This window comes from Ruditapes philippinarum, unplaced genomic scaffold (assembly GCF_026571515.1).
Source record: "Ruditapes philippinarum isolate M1 unplaced genomic scaffold, ASM2657151v2 ctg2430_1_1_1_1, whole genome shotgun sequence".
In the NCBI taxonomy this organism is placed as follows: domain Eukaryota; kingdom Metazoa; phylum Mollusca; class Bivalvia; order Venerida; family Veneridae; genus Ruditapes; species Ruditapes philippinarum.
The window spans coordinates 71,323-96,646 of record NW_026866184.1 but is presented as its reverse complement, the minus strand read 5'-3'; the positions used below and the strand labels follow the sequence as shown (position 1 = coordinate 96,646).

Below are 25,324 nucleotides of genomic sequence, written 5' to 3'. Positions count from 1 at the left end.
GTCCCTCAAAAAGTTCTTTAATTGTCATTCACTCCTGTGTATTGCCATTTATAATGAATTTGAGGATGAAGTCTGTATTTGAAAATATCAACCACAAAACATAATTAAATAAGTTTGTCTATATCACAGTAATGTGTTAAGTTTCCATGCTTAGTAAGGAAATTATGTTTATACAACCTTGTCATATTATTACGATGTGGGATTTTAAAGTAAATCCTATAAGGAATGAAGAAGTTGGAGTGAAAATACCAGTTTCTCGAAAAAAATCTAAGTTCAAGGGGGACATAATTCTGGAATAGTCTTGCTAGAGTATTTTTTTTTTTTTTAACCTTCTCAAAAAAATGTCGGAGTGATAATAAGAAACATATATATAAGAAGTTTGAAGTAGATACATTAGGAAATAAAGAAGTTATTTAAAAAAGACAACATTTTTTCCCTAAAAAATCTAAGTTCAAGGGAGGTAATACTGATATTTTTGTGCTAGAGTTATAAACCTTGTCAGCATATGATGTGGTTGATGACCAGAAACTTATATTTAAAGTTTGAAGTAAACACTTAAGAAATAAAGAACATATAGTGAAAAAGGCTGAAAATTTAAAAAATCAGAAATCTTGAAAATTCAGGCTATTTGTTGCCATAGCAACCAGAATTTTCAACATAGGAAGAAAAGAAAAATATGGTGCATAATCTCCAGACTGCCATCTACCCATATTTCAAGTTTCATAAAAATATTTTCAGTACTTTTTGAGTTATCACTGGATCTAGTTTATGTGTTAAATTTGCCATATTTTTCAGACTATTTGTTGCCATAGCAACCAGAATTTTCAACATAGGAAGAAAAAAAAGACGTGCATAATCTCCATACTGCCATCTATCCATATATCAAGTTTCATAAAAATATTTTCAGTACTTTTTGCGTTATCGCGGGATCCAGTTTTGTGGACGGACGGACTGACGGACTGACAGACAGACAGACAGACGGACGGACAGACGGACAGACAGACAGACGGACAGACGGACGGAGGGTAAACCTAAAGTCCCCTCCGGTTAAACCGGTAGGGGACTAATAAAGTATTTATGGTTATATCAGAACATTTTCTAAGCCTAAAAGGGGCATAACTAATGTTTCATAATTCAATGGAATTGCAGAAATTTTCGTCATCTGAGCTTGCCTGTAACAATTAATATAAATTTTAAGTTTCAAGTAAACATCTGTTCTAGTTTAAGAAATATCATAGTAAATAAATTTAAAGACATAAAATGGTCTTAACTTTGTCAAAATACAATACAAAGTTATCCCCCCCCCCACTTTTTTTATTTTAAAGGGGATATTTTAAACCTTTTAAAATCAACTTCCAAAATTTTGGTAAAAATATTTAAAGTTAAAAAGGGTTTATCTTTTTTTTTTAAAAGAAATTTTAAAAGGGTACATTTTTTAAAAATTTCAAAAAAATTTACAAAGTAAAATTTTACCTTTTAAAGTTTGCCGCCCTTTAAAAGGCTCAAAAGGGAAAAGGATTCCAAAATGCCCTTTTGGTTTGGAACCTTTGATCATTTTAAAAAAATTTTTCTCATTGGGGTAAGAATTAAAAGGGGGGACAAAAACTTTTGGGTTAGTAATTGATTTGTAGGTAAATTTTTAAGGACTTAAAAAAGGGGCATAACTTGTCAAAATGGCAATACAGAGTTATAAAACTTGACTTTTCAACATCTAACTTGTGACATCTCAATATCTTTAAAAAGGTTTTCAAGGCAAATACCTGTTCTAGTTTCAGGAAATATTCAAGGTACATGTTAAAATTTCAGGGTTAACATTTTCCCTAAGTTTTATTTTTACCTTTCCAAGTGGTTGACCTTGACCTTTAAGCTCACAAGGTAACATGGATCTTCAAAATAACCCTCGTAGATTAACATTTGGAGGTAAAGTTTGAAGAAAATTTTCCATTAGGTAAAGGTTTAATATTAAGCGACACAACCTATTATCTCAATTTTTGTATTTAAATTAAAAATAAAAAAAGGGGAATAACTTTGTTCAAAATGCAATAACAAGTTTGAAACTTGAACATAATATCCTAATTTGACACTTCATAATATTTTTTGGTTTAAGCAAATAACTTTTTCTATTTCAAGAATTTTTCAAATACTTTTTAAAATTTTTAAAAATTTTTTTCTAATTTAAATTTTTTTTATTTTAAAGGGTGGCCCTTAAATTTAAAGGGCCCAAAAAGGGCAAAAATTTTTGCACATAACATTTCAAAGGGTGAACTTTTGACCGCTCAAAAAAAATTTTTAAATTATGAAGAAATTTCCAGAGCCCCCAAAAAATACTGCCCTAATTTTTGAATTTTTTGAATTTATTTTAATTGTGACCTTTAACCTTGGACTACACAGGGCAACATTTCTCACTTTCCCTTCTTGGGGTGAACTTTTGACCAAGTTTAAAGGGAAAACCCTTTTCAATTCTTTTAATCTTTCAATTTTCCAATTAAAAGACAACAAATTTAAAAATACTTAAAGTTTCAGGTCCACTTAAGCAAAATCAAGCAAAATCTAGACATTCAAGGCTTAATATTTCCAGGAAACATAACTGTAAACGAGTACCAAATTATTGATGGAATTAATTATTCAATATAAAGGAATAGCGGTTCTTACTTTCCTATTAATAATGTTCCAGATTTATTAATTTTTAAACAAAATTTATACTTTAGGGAATAGGGATATTAAATTTCCCTTTACCTGGAACTCCAGGAAATCGCTTTGTAGGAAATCCTATACTGAACTAATCTGAACCCTATTCCTTATACTTTGTGGAAGCAATCTAGTTTTTTGGTGGTTTTACCACTTGGGGCAATCAATTTTGGATCCTCTTCAAAAGGCATTATTTAAGGGATTTCCATTTACCATGAATGGGGGAGGAAAATAAAAGTTACTGGGAAAAAGGGGAAAAATAAAGATTGTGCAATTAGATATCAAGGGTCATAGTTATCTTTAAAGGGCTAAAAACGAAAGATTGCCAAATTTGGGGTGACAAAATACACTCATCAAAAAAATGCCTCAACAAAAAGGAACATTCAAATTAAAATCCATTTATCTATTCATGAAACTTTAAAATAAATATTAAAATTTCATTTGAATAATCTAATCTACTTTTGACCTTTGCCAGTGACCGACCCCTTGGGGCCAAAGAATTTTTGTAAGAAGTTGGTCTGGGAAAAAATAAACTTTTTTGTATGTCCTTGATGTTTAAATCTAGAACCTGCATCAGTAACACAATCTTAGTCCCATATTGGGAAAATTTTGTGTCAATGAATATGTAAAATTTCCTCAATGCAAATGTAATTTATTATTATTTCACCAAAAAACCCATAATTTCCGGCTTAATAATGTTGGCCAACTGCCCATCTGGAATGATGCCAAATAATAATTTTTCAACAATTTTTTATTTTCTTGTCGTATGGGTATAATAAATAAAAACAAATAGAAAATTTAAATACTTTGAATTTCTCCCCTGTTATCCCAAAACAGAGGAAAATCCCAATAATGCATTGCTCTGACAAACAGTTTTCCTGAAATAGATAATAGTGATAATCGATTTGTAGGTACCAATAATCAATTCTCACCTTTTGCCTTTTGTAAAACATTAACTTTCAACCAGTTAAAAAAATAGTCAGTAAAACAGTAAAAAAAAAGTTACTGGAAAAAAAAATTTTACTGTCTCTTGCATAATTGAAATTTTGTAATGATTTAACATCAAAGTTAATGTTTTAAGTTGCATTTGCAAACTGAAAATCATTCAGGCTTTAGAACTTGTTTAAAGTAAGAGAAAAGACAAAAGATTTAAAGATACTGCTAAACTTTTTCGCCTTAAACTCGGATCCCTCGAATAAACTTCTTTTGAACTCATCGCCCATTTCCCCAAAAAAATTCTTTTTTAATAGTATTTTTTAAACTGGGACCCGGCTCAAAACCAGTTAAACTTTTGAACCTATCAAATGCCTTTGGCAAAATTTTGTAAAAATTTCAACAAAAAAAGAAAAAAAAAGTTTTTTGGGTCGACATTTCCCTAAAATAAAAGACATTTGGCCCGTCCTTTCGTGATCGGATAAAAGAAAATTTAAGGGTTAATTTGATACAAAATTAGGTGTTGTTTGTTATGAAAAATTTTGTTCATTTCCCAAACCCTTTAGTATCATAAAATTAAAAATTATTAAAAATTAATTAAAAATTGTGCAAAGTCAATAAATGACTTTCCCCTTTGGAAAACGTTCTACACAGTTTTTGGGTTCCTTAACATGACTTTTAAAAAACCTTTTTGTTGCTTAATTTTATCAAACGGGTTTTATAAAATGAACGGGTACGTGTTTATTTTAGAAAATCATTAACTACAAAAAAGGATGCTGCAAAAATTTTTTTTTTTTAAAATTTTCCCATAAAATTTCATTTTTTAAACTAACACTGACCTCTTGAAAATTTTGAAAGGTGAAAAAATGTTAAAACCAAAGACCCAAAAAGGTTTTTCTCAGTTTTGGCCCTTTTCGAGATTCTTGATTTAAAAAAATTAAAATTTATTCAACAGAAATAAGCCCTTTATAAACCCTTTCATTAGGACGGGAAACCCCTTTTAATTATCAAACCAACCCAAATTTAAATGCCCTGGGGGGCCCAGGGTTACGGAACTTTTGTAAAAAGTAGAAGTTTGTTGCTCCATAAAAAAATATTATATACTATTTACACAAAAGCATATTCCCCAGATATATTTGGAAAATAAAACCTTTTAGAAAAAAAACAAAATTTTATGAAACATAGGTTGTGGGGTTCATTTTTCCCTTTTTAAATTTTTATTTTCCTATCGGGTCCATAAATTTTCCTTTTCGCCTTTTTTAAAAAAAACCAGGGGCAAAAAAAATTTCCGGAAACCCTTTTCTCTTGCAAAAAAAGGGAGAACTTTTTTAAAAGGGCAACCTTGAAATCAAAAAAAAATGGAAAAATATCACAACTTGTTTCAAAGTCCCTTAAAAATCACTATAAAAGCATTTGGAGTTAAATAAACCCTTTAATGAAAACAATTTTTTTCACTAGTGGGGGTAAATTTTGATTGACATCTTTGCGTTCATACAAATATGTTTTAAAGCGCGTTTAATTTGCCTTAGAAAAATTAAACCTTGCCTTTTAAATTGATATACCCCAAAAAAAATTTAAAAGTCCAAATTAATCCCATTTTGTTTTGGGACAAACAGACCTAAACACACTAAATTCATTGCCCAAAATGTGCTCCCTTTTTAAAACAAAATAGTTTTAAAAAATTTTTCCCAATAAAAAAAAATTTGCGCCCAGTGAGCCCCCAATTGGACAAGAAATGGAAGGAGGACACTATAAAAAATAAATCCCAAATCAAACAAAATCTGTGGAAAGGTTTTTGAGAAAAAAATACTTAATCATAAATTTTCCCCAAAAACCTCCTTTGAAAACCGGGCTTTTCAATGTTAAAGAAAATTTTTCCATTTTGTTCATTTAAATTCTTGATTTCCTTTTGGTTTTTCATCACAATAAAAAAATTTTCCCACCTTTCATTCTTTTTCAATGATTCGATTTAGTACATTTTTTCCGGGAAACAAATTTGGTCTTAAATTTAAATTTCAAACTCCCAACATTTGTCGGGAATGGACGCGTCGTATAAACATTACCTTTTTTCCGCTAAAAAAGGGGGATTTAAAATTTTGGACCAATTTCATTTAAATGGTAGTAAAGGGGAAAAGCATAAGGGGGGTTTCCCTTGCCCCATTGGGTACAACTAAATGAGAAGTTTTTGCCCCCCCATTTGGGACGTGCTGGGGAAAAAAGTGGTTTTGCTGTTGCCCGAAATTCTAAAGAAATTTTCTTTTCCAAAGAATGTCTAGGGCCCTCATTCTGTCCCACCAGCCCGCCCCTTTTCGTTGTTTCCCAATGCTTTTAAATTTTCTTTATCTTTTTGGTTTTTTTTTGAATCTGACGTTAAAAAATTTGCCACTGAATAGCCTTTTTCCCCCCAATAACCCAAAATCATCAATTTTTTCATTTTTTTTTTGGTTTTTAAAATCATTTTCCCCCCCAAATCATTTTTTATTCCTGTTGGTAACTGACTTGGCTGATAGACACACAATTGTTCTGATTGCCTTCTGATGACTCTCTCCATCAACATCAGAGCCAACTTCATCAATAACGATGATTTTGTCTTTACTTCACCAAATGTTTGTAACTTGAATAAATCTGAGATTCTGATAGGAGGAATTTTGTTGGAAAACTTTTGTACAGTTGGATTAAGGACTCTTTTGTCACTTGGGTTAGCCCTTTTTTTATCCCCAACATTTAAAACCCCTGGATTCTATAAGCATTGTCCTTTCTGGGGAAACTTTTCCCAGATAAATCAGGAAACATATTCATGTACTATCAACCTCCTGTTCTGCGAGTCGTGCGCAAGTTTCCTAGCATTGCGTCCAAGGCTTGGATTATACTTTGGATTTGGCTTGGTTTTTTGTCAGGAATTGCTCCCACAGTTTCTTCTGTTAGAGACAGCCTTTTGGCTTAGAGCCTGTTTCTATTGAAGTTGGAGCAATGTCTAATTTCCTCAAAAGCATTTCAGTTTCCCTTTCTGCGAATGTCTGCTTTTCTTCTGATGTATTTCTTGCTTCCCTCAATCAACTTTCCTAATCATTAATAAGATTCAGTAAGTATTTTGTGTACATGTATGTTGTTAAAGCATTGAGAAGAGCTACAATTACTTTTCATTTAATAGTAAGCAACATGTAGGTTGATGACTTCTACATTACATTACAATTGCATAATGAAAATTGATCAAATTATAATAACTCTTGAACTAACATTTCAATCACATCTGATGCATTCAAAGTAGTGCACAGATAATGCAAATCAGAACAAACACTGACACATCTTTTTACATACAATCATGAGGACAGTTAGAAAACATGATGACTATGTATTTCAAAATAACCAGGGAAGCCAAATTCAATTGTCCCTCTTGCTCAGGTTTTTCAACAGCCTGTATGGACAAATAAAATATTCAAAGAGTTCACTTTATAATACAATGACCATGGTTATCTTATAAAAGATGATATAACTATCATATGAACAAGTAAACAAGAGCCAGTGCCTAGCAGGGCAACACTCCTTTTTTTTTAATGTAAAACACACCTGAAGAAGAATATTGAAGTAAAGAATACTAAAGAAAAATAATTTTCTTTTACATAATTCAAATTTTATATTTGTCCTTGACGGTCAAGATCGTTCAAAGGTCAAGGTCTTATAAAAAAATAAGTCAACATATCGTTTTTTGTCAAACATGTTTTTCAGTCAAATAATAAATCAACTGTTCATAAATATGGTAGACATTTGTGCCAAGTTATTTTAAATCCTTCAATGCATGACAAAGTTACAGTATTGACAGGTGGGAAAACACAGACAGATGGATGGATGGACAGACAGGTAGATGTAGCGATATTTATATGCTGACTGGGCATAAAAATAAACTTTTTCCTAAAAAAAGTCAAGCTTAAAATGTTTCAGATAAAACAGACAAGTAAATTAAAATCAGATTTTGCAGACCCTGCATTTACAATTACAATTTCCAAGGAAGACTGTATATTTGATTACATTTCATCCTCACTCTTTGAATTTTAATCAAAATAAGCGTAGAATGGTGAATGCAAAATACTTTTGCTGCTACACTACCATATTCCTTGAAACTTTCCAAGAAACAATATTTTGTGTTTTTCATATAGATAAATTTTACAGAGATAACTTCTGTGCAGTCCTAGTGACAGGAATTTCACCGTAACAACAGTAAGTCACTGGGGTAAAGAGCATAATTATATATTGCTTATTCTCTATACCCACAAGACAAAACTAAGGTATACGATATTGTCAAAATCTTTAAATCTTATCTTTAAACAAATTATATGTAAGATATAGGATATCATTCTGTTGTAACTCTGGTATCAGAAAAATGAAAATCCATTAAGCTGACTTATTTCTTTGCAAATAACGTCATTTGCATTTAAAATCATAAGTCGAGTTAATTAATTATATGATTTATGATTGACCTTACTATCTAACAAGAGCTGTCGGTAGGACAGCACGCTCGACTATTCTAAGTGCTTGATAGTATTTTAAAGAGTCTTGATAATGTTAAAATTTTTCAAGTTTACAAAAGGGCTATTTTTTTTTTTTATAAATTCATGTTATAGGCCTTAGAGAGAGTCTAATTATACAGTATTGGCTTGACTATTCGGAAGGTAATGTCACGAGGGTGTATTATCGAGTATAATTATACTAATTACCTATGAATACATAAATTTGACAGAAAAGGTACAAAGGCTTGTTATTAAGATGTTTTATCAAGTAAATAACTGCTTTATTATTATGAATGCATAAAATTGTCCCAAAAAAGGCACAAACCCTTCAGTAGTTATTGAGATAACAGCTTACAAGCAAAACTTTACCATGAAATTTTTAAGTTGAAAAAGGGGAGAAAAATCAGCCTTAATGCAAGATAGAGTTATGGAACTTGGTCAGTGACATACAATTATGACCCTCCAATTATGACCCTAAGTGCATGTGTAAAGTTTCAAGTAAATATATTTGAAGACCTTTAACCAAAATTTCTAAGTTAAAAAGGGGCAAATAATTCTGCAAATATTGCAGGCAGAGTTATGCAATTTTGCAAACTGATGTGCATTGTTACTATAAAAAAGTATTTTAAATTTCAATTGAATATCTCAAGCAATAATTGAGATATTTGACTTTACAATAAACTTTAACCAAAATTTCTAAGTTAAAAAGGGGCATAATTCTGTCAATATTGTAGGCAGAGTTATCCAACTTGTCAATCTGATGAAGTTTGTTACTTTAAATAAGTATTGTAAGTTTCAATTGAATATCTCAAGCAATAATTGAGATATTTGACTTCACAAAAAACTTTAACCAAAATTTCTAAGTTAAAAAGGGGCAAATAATTCTGCAAATATTGCAGGCAGAGTTATGCAATTTTGCAAACTGATGTTCATTGTTACTATAAAAAAGTATTTTAAATTTCAATTGAATATCTCAAGCAATAATTGAGATATTTGACTTTACAAAAAACTTTAACCAAAATTTCTAAGTTAAAAAGGGGCATAATTCTGTCAATATTGTAGGCAGAATTATCCAACTTGTCAATCTGATGTAGCTTGTTACTATAAATAAGTATTGTAAGCTTCAATTGAATATCTCAAGTAATAATTGAGATATTTGACTTTACAAAAAACTTTAACCAACGCAGACGCCGGGGCGACTACAATAGCTCTCATATTCTTCGAATAGTCAAGCTAAAAACAAATTCTTACCTTGAATTTTAACTGTTAAAAAAAAACCAGTTAATTTATGATAATCCTGCTAGACAATTATTTGACATTATATATATCATTTTAGTTTTGATACAGTAAACATTTCCACTGTGAAATAAAAGTTTTTAAAATAAACAGATGATAGTAATTCATTACCTTTCTTTTTGGCCAAATTCGTTGACTGTTTCTGTAAAAGACACAAACATAATTTCAAAGTGCAACCAAACAAGCAAATATGTAAGATTATCAAAATTTAGTATAAAGAACTACATGGAAACCATTGCTGTCTAATACCCTGGCAGCGGGTCATGATGTATTATTGAAAGAAGTTTGTAATAAATCAATGTAAAGGAACTGTATTCCTAAGAAACAATATTCATGCTGTAAGGCAAATGTTATGGGTTCCCTGCTTTTAAAGGTAAAGTTTAATAGTTATTTTTTCTTTTATCTTTTTTGGCAGAAGTTCTTTTATTTAAAAAATAGTGGGGGGTAGATGTGGGGAATGTAGGCTCAGAAGGGCCTATATGGGGGATTAAAAAGTGGATAAACCTGCTGGTTTTGCTGCTGACCTATTCTGAAGGTGATACACTATTTATATTTTTATGTAAACAAATTGGATAGAATATCCCTAATAGAAGCTACAGACTGTCTTAAACGATAATAGATCTGTGAAAGGAAAATTAATGGTTTAAAATTTTCTGATTTTAGCTCTGATGACCATTAAATTGGCCAATTACTTAGATAACTTTTAACGCCAATGTTCACGTGTTTTTGGACAATTCTTGGCAGTCTGTCCATCCAACTGTATTTCCTGGGTAGAAAACCTGTAATTATTGATTTCTCAACAACCCTTTTTTTCTTCACAAAATCGCTGAATATCAAAGCTACAGAAACAATTACTTAAAATTATATTATAATAACAATTATTTACCCAAAATAAATAAATAAAATAAAAAGATATTTACTTTCAAGACCTTTCCAATTGATATTTACAGCATCTGGAACATTTTTCAGACTCAACAAAAGATTTTTCACCGTAGCTTCAGACCCATTCATTCCACGCCAAACATAAAGCAACCTGTATATTTTCATTCTTGTTGTCGAGTTGTCCATACATATCTGATCAACAGTAGTAGATGGCACCCCAAGAAAAGGCCCAATCATCTCCCAATTCATTCCAATGTGGGATGAAATGGCTATTAATTCTTTATCATCTGGGATTATCTCTTCTTCTGAAATATATAAATAAATATCTTTCTCTTACATATAACAGAAATATTCATTTCTGGACAGTGAACAGTGAAATTATAAAATATGAATTTCACAGTAACCAGACTATATCTAAATGTGTATGAAAAGAGTATATCTTTAAAAAATGGAAACTGTGATAATCAGAACGGAAATTCAAATACACTCCATCATGAGTAAAATATGCTTTATTACGATAGGAAAGCACAGTAGTATCTGCACATATTATTTTAAAAATATTACAAAGTTTATTAAGTTTTATAGATTAATTTTTAACAAAAAAAATATGATGTAATATTTTGATGACATCAAAAAAGACAGCACAAATATATCATTATCCTGGAAAAATCTGTCAAAATGACCTTAAACCTCTCAAAAAGCATTAATTAATGTAAGTTTGCTTGTTTTGTATGTAAGATCTCACTTGTGAACACAAAATCTTATAATTTCAATCGTAGCTAAACCACTGGTGAAAATATTTTATCTGGTATTCATTCTGTGAAATATATTTCAATTGGAATAAGAACTGACCAGTCAAAATGAAAGACAGTCAGGTTTATTTAGATTTGATTTACCTGCATTAGCCTTTACAGTTGCAGCAGGAACTTGCAACTCAACTTGCTTTCCTTTATCTTCATTTTTCTTCTCAGCCATCAATTTTTTCTCTAAATCTATCTCTTGCCTACCCAAATAGTCTGCTAAATGTTCTTGCTTTGACTCTCTCAGTAACTTTTTAAATATTCTGTATCCCTTTTCACCCCTTGAGGCAACTTTAGATAATATTTCTCTTGCCCTTGTTGAAGTTAAAGGCAGCTCCTTAAATAGATCAATGTACTGCTTGCAGTAATTCATATAAAATATTTATCTTATCTTAGTGATGTTCAACATTATTTGATTTGATAATTAGTTTATGAGTTTTGTAAGTGTGTGTGTGTGTGTCGGTTTTTTAACTAACAGGGTGAAACAACTTCTTCCATCATTACTCTAGAACTATCACTAAATGTGATTAATACCCCCACAAGACTGCTTGGGAAATGAGGATGTTACTAGTAACAGAATACCTTGTAAAAGAATTGAAATATAGAGTTATGGTTGTGGGCAATTAAAGATAGTTGTGGTTCTTGTATGCTGCATTTCCTTTCAATGTGGTTGGCCATTGATGAAGTTTTATTGAATTACTCTGTAATAAGTCCAGAAAGACAAGGAAAAGGAACAAAGGGCAATAACTCTATACATACTAAAGATGGAGTTATAGTTCTTGTGCACTGCACTTTCCCTTATTGTGCTTGACCATTGTATGAAGTTGTTTTGAGTTCCAACCAGTATGTTTTAAGTTATGCTCCGGAAAAGGAAAAGTATCAAAGGGCAGTAACTCTGTATTTTGTCAAAAGGGAGTTATGGCTCTTGTGCACTGCACTTCCTTTTAATCCACAACTGTATGAAGTTGTATTGAATTTCAAACAGTAGTTTTCAAGTTATGCTCTGGATAAGGAAAAGTAACAAAGGGCAATAACTCTGTAATTAGTCAAGATGGAGTTATGGTTCTTGTGCACTGCACTTCCTCTCAATGTGCTTGACCATTGTATGAAGTTATATTGCATTCCTACCATTAGTCTTCAAGTTATACTCCAGAGAAATTAAAGCAATGAAAATGTTACAAAGGGCAATAACTCGGTAATAAGTCAAGATGGAGTTATGGTTCTTGTGCACTGCACTTCCTCTCAATGTGCTTGACCATTGTATAAAGTTATAATGAATTCCAACAGTCTTCAAGTTATGGTTAGGTCAAAAGAAAGCAATGGAAAAGTAACAAAGGGCAATAACTCTGTTATTACTTTAGATAGAGTTATGGTTCTTAAGCATTGCACTTCCCCTGGTTGTGTTTGACAATTGTATGAAGTTGTTTTGAATTCCAACCAGTAGTTTTCAAGTTATGCCCTGGACAAGGAAAAGTAACAAAGGGCAGTAACTCTGTAATAAGTGAAGATGGAGTTATGGTTCATGTGCACTGCACTTCCTCTCAATGTGCTTGACCATTGTATGAAGTTATAATGAATTCCAACAATTAGTCTTCAAGTTATGGTCCGGACAAAAGAAAGCAATGGAAAAGTAACAAAGGGCAAAAACTCTGTAATTACTTTAGATAGAGTTATGGTTCTTGTGCAATGCACTTCCCCTTATTGTGTTTGACAATTGTATGAAGTTGTTTTGAATTCCAACCAGTAGTTTTTAAGTCATGCCCCTGACAAGGAAAAGTAACAAAGGGCAATAACTCTGTAATTAGTCAAGATAGAGTTATGGTTCTTGTGCACTGCACTTCCTCTCAATGTGCTTGACCATTGTATGTAGTTATATTGAATTTCAACAATTAGTCTTCAAGTTATGCTCCGGACAAGGAAAATGCAACGAACGTCTGGACAGACCGACCGATTGACCAACCTACCTACCACCGGGTGACTCCTATATACCCCCTCCCCCAAACTTTGTTTTTGGGGGTATAATAACAGGAGCTATTTGTATCCCAGCATGCTTGACTATTCTTAGTTATTAAACAACAGCATGGATTATGTAGTAATATCTACGTTATTCTATCAAAATCCAGGATAGACATCTTGGCTTTAACCTGTGATCTCGTATTGTGCCCTCAAATAAGCCAAAATCATTTGGAGATATCAACTGGCATGCAAAAGCTTACCAAATAAACTGACAAAAACATAAACACCAACTCGATATGTGGGTGGTTACAATAGCTCTTCCTATTCTTCAAATAGCTGAGCTAAAAATAAAGCCCTTGCATAACCAGTACTGGTGGTATTCGAAAAAAATACAGTCATGGACCTTGTACGATTTGAATATATAACCTCTATGTTGGCATCATTCTTAAATCATAATATTATCAAGCACAATGTCAGTCTTTATCTACAATGTCAGTCTTTATCAGTTTTAAAACACACACATTTTAGAAAGACATGCTGACTAAAACTTATCTGGAAAAGGGAGGAATTCATATATTGCAAGTACCCATGATAAAATTTTTGAAAGTCTGAGACTGAGCTCTTTCTATACTGACTTTCAACTTTTTTGATAAGTTAAAAAATTAATTTGTTTAAATAAGTATAAGATTTACTAACTTGAATATCTCTCACTTGACTGTATGATAGAAAATCTCTTTCCAAAAGCAAATCTAATATTGAAGTTGTGTCAAGATCCTCTATAAATCTTGTAACGCTTCGGTTCAGTACTCTTTTATAGAAGTTATCATCTGAAAGAACATGCTAAACATCACTCTGACTGGAATAAAATTATATTTCATTTTTCAAATCTTTGACTTAAGTTTCTTAAATAAAAGCATATCATTTCATTACTTAGTTATCCTTTATGAAACCACAAAGTGAAACAAATCTGCCTTTATGAAGCAGCCTTTATTCAAGTAATGTCACAAAATACAAGTTAATGCAATACATGTTCTTCCACAATATCTGACAATTTGAAGCTCTTTTTCGTTTTATTTTTTGTCAGTAGACAAAAGCAATGGACTGCTTAACCCTTTCGCTGCCAGAGGGTTATTTATTTATTGATCACCTATTTGCCAGAAGGTTTTCTAAGAAATTACTATATTATTAATTAATATTATTATTATTATTATTTGTTATTAGTATTATAATAATTATATATGTTTCCAAATCTGCTAGTATAATAATAATTATTGTCGATGGTATAATTATCTAGAAACACCAAGGAAAAGATATAATACAGCAAGACTAAAAGACCCTGCTATACAGAAAAAGTTTTCTATCACACTGAGAAATAGATTCCAAAATTTGGCAGATATAGGAGAAGGACTAGAAAACGATATGGAAAGTCAGTGGAAACATCTGAGAGATAGCATCATAAAAACCAGTGAAGATATACTTGGCACGAAAACAAGATCAGACAAAGAATGGATACAACTTGATACTTGGAGACTTATTGACAAAAGAAGAGAATTAAAGCAGAAGAAGCAAAATGCAAGGTCTGAAAGGCTGATCGTTAAATACACCAATGATTACTCTGAGAGCAATAAAGAAACCAAAAGGAAATTAAGAAAAGACAAAAGAGAATATTTCGAAACAAAGGCAAATGAGGCAGAAGAGGCAGCAAGAAAAGGACAACAGGGGGAAATTTTCCGAATATCAAAAGAACTAGCAGGAAAGTTTAATAGTGACACCTCCACTGTAAAAGATAAAAATGGAAACAAAATAGCTTTAGAAGAAAAACAACTTGAAAGATGGGCAGAACACTTTAAAGAAGTTCTTAACAGACCAGTTCCAGAAACACTACCAGAAATAAATGAGACATTTGGTGAAACTTTCGATATAGATATAGATCCTCCAAAAATGGATGAAATAATAAAAGCCATAAAAAGTCTTAAAAACAACAAATCACCTGGGATTGACAACATTACTGCAGAAATGCTAAAATCAGACCCTAAGTTTATAGCTGAAAAACTTGAAGAGCTTTTCAACAAAATTTGGAGGAATGAAATGCTACCCCAAGATTGGTGCAAAGGCCTGATTATAAAGCTTCCAAAGAAAGGAGATAAGACAAATTGCAACAACTGGCGGGGCATAACCTTGTTATCTGTGCCAAGTAAAATCTTCTGTAAGATTTTATGTATGAGACTCAGCAGTTCAATAGACGAAAACATCAGAAAAGAGCAGGCAGGCTTCAGACCTGGAGTGAGTTGCATCGATCACATTTTCACCCTTAGAAACATTATGGAGCAATGCATTGAGTGGAACAGTAAAGTGCATATAAATTACATTGATTTTGAGAAGGCCTTTGATAGCATCCATCGTGAGAGCCTATGGAAGATACTTGCAGCCTATGGATGTCCAGAAAAACTTGTCCACATAATAAAATGTTTTTACAACAACTTCTCATGCAGTGTAATACATAACAACAATATATCAAACTGGTTTAACATTTCAAGTGGAGTACGCCAAGGATGCATCATGTCACCGATGCTTTTCCTAGTTGCAATAGACTGGGTCATGAGAAAAACAACAGGAAATAAACGTAGAGGAATAAGATGGACACTAACATCAATGCTGGAAGATATTGATTTCGCAGATGACATAGCTCTTCTGTCCCCAACATCGAACCACCTTCAGAAGAAAACAAATGACCTTTACATAAATGCAAAGCAGATCGGATTAAACATAAACAAAAAGAAAACCAAGACAATGCAACTTCATCCGTCACCACCTTTAATAAAACTAGGAAACGAAGATTTAGAAGAAGTAAATGACTTTACATACCTTGGCAGCATTATAAGCAAGACAAACGCTACAGAAAAGGACATATCAAACAGGCTACAAAAAGCTAGAACAGCCTTCTATCAACTAAATAAAATATGGAGATCCAGCAGCATCAGAGAAAGAACCAAAGTACGACTGTACCAAAGCAACATCTTGTCAGTTCTGTTATATGGCTCAGAATGTTGGAGGCTTACACAGAAAGACAGTCAGAGATTGAAAGGGTTTCACTCCACTTGCCTAAGGAAAATTTGTAAAATATACTGGCCAAGGAGAATATCTAACAGTGATCTCTTTGAAAGAACAGGCCAAAAATGTATAATCGCCACCATCAAGCAAAAACAATTCAAATGGCTAGGCCACGTAATAAGGAAGGAGCAAAACTCCATCACAAAGATAGCCCTTAAGTGGACACCAGCAGAAGGGAAAAGAAATAGAGGAAGACCCAGAGAAACATGGAGAAGAAACATAGACACTGAAATTAAAAAGATGGGAAAAACCTGGAAAGAATTAGAGAAGGTTGCAAAGGACAGACCAAAATGGAGGAAACTGGTTTCAGCCTTATGTGCCACTTGGCATGAAGAGGATAGGTAGGTAGGTATAATTATCTATATATTTATTATGATTATTATTATTATTATTATTATAATTATTATTATTATTATAGAAACGGCAAAAGCCGTCCATATGGCAAATACGCCAAAAATAATAGGGACGGCATTGGCCGTCCCTATGGCAGTGAAAGGGTTAAATATTTATCCTTATGATGTTAAACTCTTGCAATACACATGATAAATGAGGGCTTCCCCAGAATGACAGCACTAATGTATATTTCTCATAGACTATTATTTTTTAGATATATGCCGTATGACGAGAACCTACTGCCCAGTTCTATAATCTCAACAGTACTACCTTTTACAAAAGAACTTCTGGATGCCATCCTCTTTCTCCCTTGCCTTTCATTTGGACAAAACCATCTTCGACTCAAACATCATTCTGTAAATGAAAAAAAAATGGATAAGTCTCACAAAGCTTGAGAAGACAATATAAGGGGAATTAAAACACCCTATTGATAATGTACAGGTATCTACTTTTATTGTCATACCAAACTGAAATACATACCTATTTGCAAACAAGGAAAACAGCATTGATATAAGACTTTAAAACAAGAGAGCTATGATGGACTTAATTGTTCACCAGAGGATATTGTCTACATTGACAAGATTTAATTACCACAATATTTCTTGCTCAACAGACTGAAACAATTAAGCAAGTTTTATAAAGCCAAAAGGACTATTTAATGATAATTGCGGTATAGTTTTATCAAAATCTACCAAGTGGTTCACTGATTCCTAAACGTTTCCTTTTTCAAGTGCAAATTTGACATCTGGAAACATTCTATTAGCTAGATCAATGTCAAATTCAAACATTATATTATATGAAATGTATGAAATAAGCAGTTAAATATGCGCCTTTTTTCATTTGGTTGGGTTTAAAATTATGGCAACTTTCCAGCTTTAATGATGGAGAAAGTACATTATTTCAGGCACAAATAGGCACCTGAGTAGAACCACCAACGTTGAGTAAGCTAGCGGCATAGCTTCCTCACATGAAAGAATGCAAAGTCCCTGGGCCTGGCAAGATTCAAAACTACAGCAGTGAGGAGCAAGTTGTTTATCAAATGATATACATCATGATATATGTGTACAGTGATTTTCCTGCTTAAAAAAAACAGACTTAAAAGGCCTGAAATTGAAATTATCTTTAAAATTGTGCACTTTTCCAAAAAATCTGAAATTAAACTTGCTTTTTTACTTCCCAAATTAGCAATTTTAGCAATAATTTTTCCCAAAATCAAGTGGCTAAGGCCTCTTCCCAATTAAGTGAGAAAAATCACTGGACTGTATCAGTTAGAGGACAAGATGCAAAGGGTGAAAGTGGTTTCATGGAAAGTACTGGTTCAAAAAACTTATAATATTATGACAATGCAGGTTGTGGTTTCCGCGAAATAAATTCATAGGGTTATAAAATCTAATGTATACATGGCATGTCAATTGTCATAATTTATAGTTTTTCAAGCATTTAAAGACAAGACCCTTGAAGATTTTTCAACAACAATTTTATTTCTTATTTACTTTTATTATATTTTTTTATATATTTACATAAATACTATACATATAAACTATATATCAATATATAATATATATACATGTATGTATACTAATGTTTATACTAAAACAAAACCTGTAGAAGAACATCCATACATATTAAGGGTAATGTTTGTCAAAAATAATATGTCTTTATCATACATTAAATATTCTACTATTCATAAAGACGTGAAATATAATTTTAATAATATCCAAACTTTTTGATAAACTGTGTACTGTATTTAACAGTTTAACATCATTTATACTTTATTTTCAGTATGGGTCTGCAGTATCTAACCAAAGTTAAATTCTGAGATATATTTATTCCGGGTCAGAATCTCGTTTCTACTAGGGAAGATATCATCGCGTAGTACAATCAGTTGGACTAGGTGAAAAAATAAGGTCGACACAAGTACTGTAAAGAAGTGAAACTTTCGTGCGTTGATCAATCAGCAGTTCATGGAAGATAGACTGATACAAAGGGGGTTGAACTAATGGTGCCTAGACTCTATATTGGGGTTATTTGTGACCAAAACTAGGTCTATATGTAAGGATTGTCACCTGTTTTTTTGGTCTGGACCTAGTTTTGGTCACAAATAACCCCATTTATATATAAGGATTGTCACCTGTTTTTTTTTTGGTCTGGACCTAGTTTTGTTTACAAATAACCCCAATAATATAGAGTCCAGGCACCGTTACAATCCCCTTTGCCTTTGGACTGTTAGACATTAATTATGAGATTTCAGGACTTTACACCTCCTGGACGTTTCACCTTTGGTCTTTACACCTCCTAGACGTTTCGGCTACTTTTTTATATATAGTATTGTATACTGTATGGATTAAAGGGACTCCACTGAAGTTTAAAAGCCCAAAAACATAACATTTGAATTTCTTACATAAATGAGTTGGGGCACTTTAGACAGAAATATATGCAAAAGATAGTTAAGAAATATACTTTGAAATAATTGAAAATCGTATGTATATGCTTTTCTTAGTCCGATTTGAGTGAAAAGCGTTTAAACCCTTTTCATTTTAGGTCATTTATTTACAATGTGAATAATTATTCTGAAAAAACAAAGTGCGCAAATGATCTGAAATTTTGCACAAAGATTACAGGTCTAAACCTACATCAAATGGTAATTTTTCTCACCCTGTGACATTTGGCACCCAAAGAGGGTCACCGTGACTGAATACGGATCAGAGTTAAATTCACATTGCTCTGTAACTCTGTGAAATTTGAGGACGAATTTCAATATAGCAGGGGAGTATGTCACGGTTCAGAACTGTTCACTATATAGGGGAGAAAATGTGTAAGCGGCCGGATAGCTCATCGGTAGAGCCGCCATACAGTATTCTGAGGGTCCCGGGTTCGAGTCCCGGTCAGGCTGCACATTTTTCTCACCCTGTGACACACTTCTAAAGGTGCTAATTTAGTAATTAATTAACCAGTGTTTATAATGCTTTATTAAAAAATTTTTCACACTTCTAATTGTTCTTATGATTATCTGTTATATAAAAACATATTTTAATTAATCAATATCTTTTTATGGTATTTAATTTTTGGATAACTAAAAAAATGAATAAATATATATCCTGTTTTCTCGTATTATCGTGGGGCTAAGGACTAAAATTGGTTGGATATTTTTTATAAAACATTTTGGTATATTATTTTTTAGCCTGATACCCAGAAAAATACCTCTTTAAGAAATATAGTGGAAGAAAGATCGGAACCGTAAGCAAAACAAAAAATATTTCTGCTTATATATATATACTGACCTTCACCCTCTATGTGAAGCAGGTGCTTTCTAATATTATCGTGGAATTTGATTGGTTGTTAAAGATCCTGTAACACATTTTTTTCATGGTTTTATTTCATAAATATGATGCTCAAATTAAGATTTGTCAATCTTGTAAGTTCAAATAAGCATTATTTATAAAGATATTACCCAATTTAACATTTTGCGTAAATAAAGGGAGGTAATTAGAAATTTATTTTCTATAAATTCCAAGTCAAATTTTCCAATAAGAAATAAATGCATGTAACTTATTGATTAAATATAATGTGCACAAATATTTGCAGCACACATTTTACATATTCTTGGATGTTTGAAAATTGTTTTATTTGCATAATTATATACATATATAATATTTTGCAAGTGTATGATACATACAGTAACAATATCAATCACAAAACATACAGGATCTTTAAGGCTGGTCGGTATGTGATGATTTTATTCTACACACCAGTTCAAATCATTGGTGCAACTCTTAATTAGGCCTAAGTGTTAAATGGCTTGGCCATGTAATTATTAGTGTTTTAATAACATCTTGGTAGGCCGTAATCAAACTTTTTAGGATCATATTGACACCGTTTGTTACCAATTGATTTGGTTTGTTCTAAAAATAGTTTGAACTCAGTTAAGTGTTGTTGTTTACATAATCCCTCTAAAATATATTAAGTTTATGTTTACTTATTATTTATATGACCATTTAGCAATGAATACTACAGTTTTCCAATGCAGCTGCACGTGTTTTTGTTGTTTTGATGTCAAAAATAAAAAATGATAAGGTCAAACAATGTTTCATTATTGGTTTTTAATTGGAGTTCATATGTTTTGTATATTATCTATTTGTGGAACCAATATTTTGAGCTGTATTTTTACACATAGTAGTGTGAGACCGTCATTTGAAGCGCCTGTGTCAGAGACCCGCTACAGGTTTCTGCAACATGGAAAAAACTAGAAAACTGATGATTTTGGGGGAAAAAATAATAAATTTAATGTTTTTTCTCTGGATTTTACGATTATTTCCACAGTTATTTTGTTTTTAATCTGCTTTTGTTGCATTTCTTTCGTTATTTTTACTGGAGATAATGCAGCTCTACTAAATAGACAAGTTTTCTGATATCGATGGAAGTCCCGAGGGTCGCTTCCATCCGTTTTAATTACTCCACGATAATACGAGAAACCACGATAATACGAGAAACAGGGATACATGACATGTAGACTTATAGCTGATAATTCTTTCAGAACTTATATATCATATTTATTCTTTCAGAACTTATATATGATATTAATAATTATTATTATTATGCTGGGTCGCTGTGATTTTCACTATATCTATCTATCTATCTCTGGATACTGCCAACCCCTCTTACGAGTGTTACAGGCAGGTATACATTGTATACATTTAAGAAACAGCTTTTAAGATACAAGGGAATCCGGGAACCAGTCCCTAGCTCTTATTGAATAGACCCCTTGGTTCTTTTACATGCCCAGTGTATAGCACTGATACATGCGAGGATTACCTGGATTTCTTACCAGTACACCTCTATGTAGGTGGGAAACACTGAAAGTGTCTCTGAAAAATCCCAAGGGTGTAACCCAGGATCGAACCCGGGACCTCAGGAGTGATAGTCAGTGGTTTAACCAACTGAGCTATACTTATAACAAAAAAATCTTCTTTATATCATGAAAGTAATTGTTTGCAAGTATGTGTCATATTATATATAATATTATAACCTATAATGGTATTTATTTCAAATACTTATCAAATTTAAAAAAGGTGCCGAAAAGACCAGGGTTTTGAGCAAAGGGACCCGGCACAGTGTTGGGATAGTGTAATAAACTATTAAAGTAAATCTAGAAAAAAAATTATACCTTATATATAATATATATATTATATATACAACATATATAATTTTTTTTTTAGAATTACTTTTTACACTATCCCAACACTTTGCTGGGTCCCTGTGGTTTTGAGGGTGAAACTTCCAGGACCGAAACGTCCAGGATATGTAAAGTCCAAACACCAATTATGACTGTATTGGATCATAACTGTATAATAATTTTAACAAATATATCCCCGTACTGCCTCTTTCCGATCAGCTAACAGATTTTTCTACAATAACTGACAGTGAAATTATCTTAAAAGAAATTCTCTTTCAATTCTGCGAATATTATCATTTTAGCTAATAAATGCACCAACTTTTTAAAATTTTACCTGAATTATTATTATGAATCGAGGACAAATCATTACTGACCCATTTTCCTGTTCTTCAAAATTTCACAACCACTTTTCAATCAGTTAACAAAATATAAACTGTACCACATAAAAATTGTCATACAATGTTAAAATATAATCAGTTATGTGTTATGGAGAAATTTTGACAAACTCAACTTCAGATAAATGGTAATAAACAATTTTAACCTAATCATAATGCCATTTTTTAATCTTGATATCTATTTGCAGTGGTAAAGCTGTCACAATTGGGGTATGGATGTACATTTTAATTTGCATAACAGAAAAAGCATGTTCTCGAGAAATTTTTAGGATCTTAAGGTCTATATGACACCATTCTAGTGAATGCTTACTGAAAAGTTATCACAGAGAATGTTTTTCCTTGGTTAAGTGACTGTTACTTTACTGATGTATTACCTTCCAATTAAGAAGTGTATGGTAAAATATGTACATATTAAAATTACAGCTTTTGAAGTGCAGTATACATTATGAATTCATGATATTGAAACAGTTGTCCAACTAAATATCCATTTCTGCAGACTGACAAAAAACTGAGTCTGTAAATCAATTATTTTTAGAAAATTATTGTGATTTGTAACTTGGAAAATAAAGGATTACTGGGCAGGAACCAGTTTCCGGACAGAATTCGAGTTTTTTTAATTGTCTATTTTTTAATAATAAACATGCATTAATAAAATTAACATACCAAAAACCTGAGCTCTAACTACGTCCGATAACACAATTAATATTGCCTGGTGACGTAAGCAATGTACAAACTGAACGGTTAAATTAGGTCATCAAAAGTGTAAATTGTCCACTCTTGCAGAACCAGTTTCCGGACATATATTAAGCTGCTATTCATATCTGTTTTTAACTGATAATTATTCTAATATAACAAAAAATTTCTTCTCACATATTAATTAGCTTTCTTATATAATAAAGCTGATTTACTGACAAATGTTTATGATTGGAAAAATAACGATCACGTGATGGGTCTCGGAATGACTGAAAAGTGAAACGGATATTTTTGTGTGTACGGCAGCATTGAACGAAGTGCGAAAGGGGAGTAAACATAGCTAAACACCGTTTTCCGATACGTTACAGATTTATTTCTGGGGAATTACACCCAATGAACTTCGAATGAAGTACATTGTGCATTAATTGCTACCCCAAATTATATCCCGAAATAAACAAAATATAGCACATGCGCAGAACAAATTACATGCCCAAAAGGAATATAAGGCTGTTTTTAAAACACAGGTAAGATATCCTCACGAAATTTTAAAGATGTAGCAACTTGGAAGGAAATTTATTTTCTCAAACAATCAAACCTTTAAGCATCTTCATGACATATAATACAGATCGTCATCGATAAAGCCAAAATTAAGCCGTTATAATACTTGTCCGGAAACTGGTATTGTCCGGAAACTGGTTCCTGGCCAGTAGTGGAAAACACACATTTTACTTATTTTGAACTAAAATGCTAGCATTTTCTTTTTTATCGCCATAATTGACATTGCCCCTGATAAATTTAGTCAAGGTGAATACAAGATGTGCTTACAGTTTGGTTACATGACAAATAAGGTTAAATATAAAAAAATTCTAGGGATGATTGAAAAGTGGTTGTGATTGAAAACTGGCAGTATGTGGATACTACAGAGGTAAATCAATAAAGATTATTACCTTTAGAAGTAGGTGCATTTATATATATACATATAACTAATTAATGCGTCAAACTTATTGTTAAAATTTTTACACATCAGTTTGTGTTTCGCTGTACAGTACATTACGGGGGGATACTAATCGACGGTCTCCGGTCTTCGACGGTCCCCGGTCTCCAAAGACCGTCGAAGGCCGTCAATTGTAGGAGACCGTCGATTAGTAGGTTATAACACAAATCGACGGTCTCCAGATTATATACGAAATTAGACAGAATGACCAATAGGCAATAACACTTTTCAGTGATTTATGTCAATAGTTTAGAGGGAAACAGGACGTTTCGGCCCCAAACCAAATCGGTGTTAATTTGTGTATTATATTTTTTCAAATAAAGTTAATGTTCTAGCTGTTCTGTTTGTATTGATTACTTTTGGAACCCTACTACTATTATAATCTAGTTTTTATACAAAATGATTAAATATATATATTAATTGATTCATTTATTTATTGAAATGCTATTAATTTATCGGTTTAAAATACAGTACTTATTCTGGGCCGATTTGGTAAAGGGCCGAAACGTCTGGGGCCGAAACGTCTGGGGTAGTTTGGGGCCGATACGTCTTGGGGCCGAAACGTCTCGAAATCGTTTAGAGTGATTAACGGATATTTTTTGATGAAAAAAATAGAGTAATAATAAAAAAATTGAAATTTTCAATGGTTATTAATATATTTATAGAATTTAGATGTTGTGTTTGTTCAGTTGTAATTCAACAATGATCAGTTAATTGTCTTAATGAAATAAATACATTTTTGACTTAATATATGTAAAAATATTCACAACAAAAGACTGTCGACGGTAGAACCGTCGATTATTAGGTTATTATACGAGATTTATTACATAATTGGAATTGCGAAATAGGTAAAATGTGGTCAATAAGCATTTTTGTTCTAAAAATAAAATAATCGTTAACATAAAAATGTTTTTGTTTTTCTCCGTGGAAATATAATTTGTTGAGAGCGTTCAGTTATTACATTTCGCCAAAGGTAGATGTAAATAAAATAAATAACGGATTTGACTGTTTGCGAAATGTAATATCCAGGCCACACCACGAGGAGGAACTCTCTCGTGGCCCAACCTAACTTTATTAAAATAAAAAATGTGAGATAATTTATTTCAAAAATAATTGCACATGAAAAGTTAGAAAAGTAACAAAAATATAATTAAAGAAATTTATTAGAATGGGGGAAAAATCGTCAACTTCTGTCTGGAAATAAAATTTTTAAAACATAAAAAGCCTATTTTTTCCTTAATGCAAAGAAAAACGATGTTTAAAATAATCAAATCTGTTGAATTGACAAATGACCTGTTGAACTGACAAATGGAAAAGGCAAAAATAATGGTTTACGAAATATACAAAACGCAAATATAAACAAACAAAAACACACAATTAAAGGCAATGTAAATAAAATTAAACCAGCTAATAAATGTCAAAGTACGAAGTACATAAGTGAAAAATAAACATGAACATAATAAACATTTATGAAATCAATTTATGGAATAATGAAAAAAGAGAGA

General features: G+C 31.8%; 1 protein-coding gene across 1 annotated transcript; it reads right to left on the bottom strand.

Annotated features, from left to right (window-relative positions):
* Positions 1 to 9,451: 9,451 nt before the first annotated feature.
* Positions 9,452 to 23,881, bottom strand: LOC132731616 (uncharacterized). Its single transcript, XM_060717828.1, has 6 exons — positions 23,773 to 23,881; positions 16,835 to 16,918; positions 13,757 to 13,887; positions 11,201 to 11,441; positions 10,343 to 10,609; positions 9,452 to 9,564 (listed from the first exon to the last, which is right to left on the bottom strand). Exons 2-6 carry the CDS (start codon positions 16,860 to 16,862, stop codon positions 9,530 to 9,532), a joined length of 702 nt encoding a protein of 233 aa, XP_060573811.1. The 5' UTR covers positions 16,863 to 16,918; positions 23,773 to 23,881; the 3' UTR covers positions 9,452 to 9,529.
* Between the last annotated feature and the right edge of the window lie 1,443 nt (positions 23,882 to 25,324).

Coding starts and splice junctions, on each gene's coding strand:
- LOC132731616 (XM_060717828.1), bottom strand. CDS start 16,862: ATGGCATCCAGAAGTTCTTTTGTAAAAG. Junction 13,888..16,834: donor CAGAAGTTCTTTTGTAAAAG/GTAGTACTGTTG, acceptor ATGTTCTTTCAG/ATGATAACTTCTATAAAAGA. Junction 10,610..11,200: donor AACTGTAAAGGCTAATGCAG/GTAAATCAAATC, acceptor TATATATTTCAG/AAGAAGAGATAATCCCAGAT.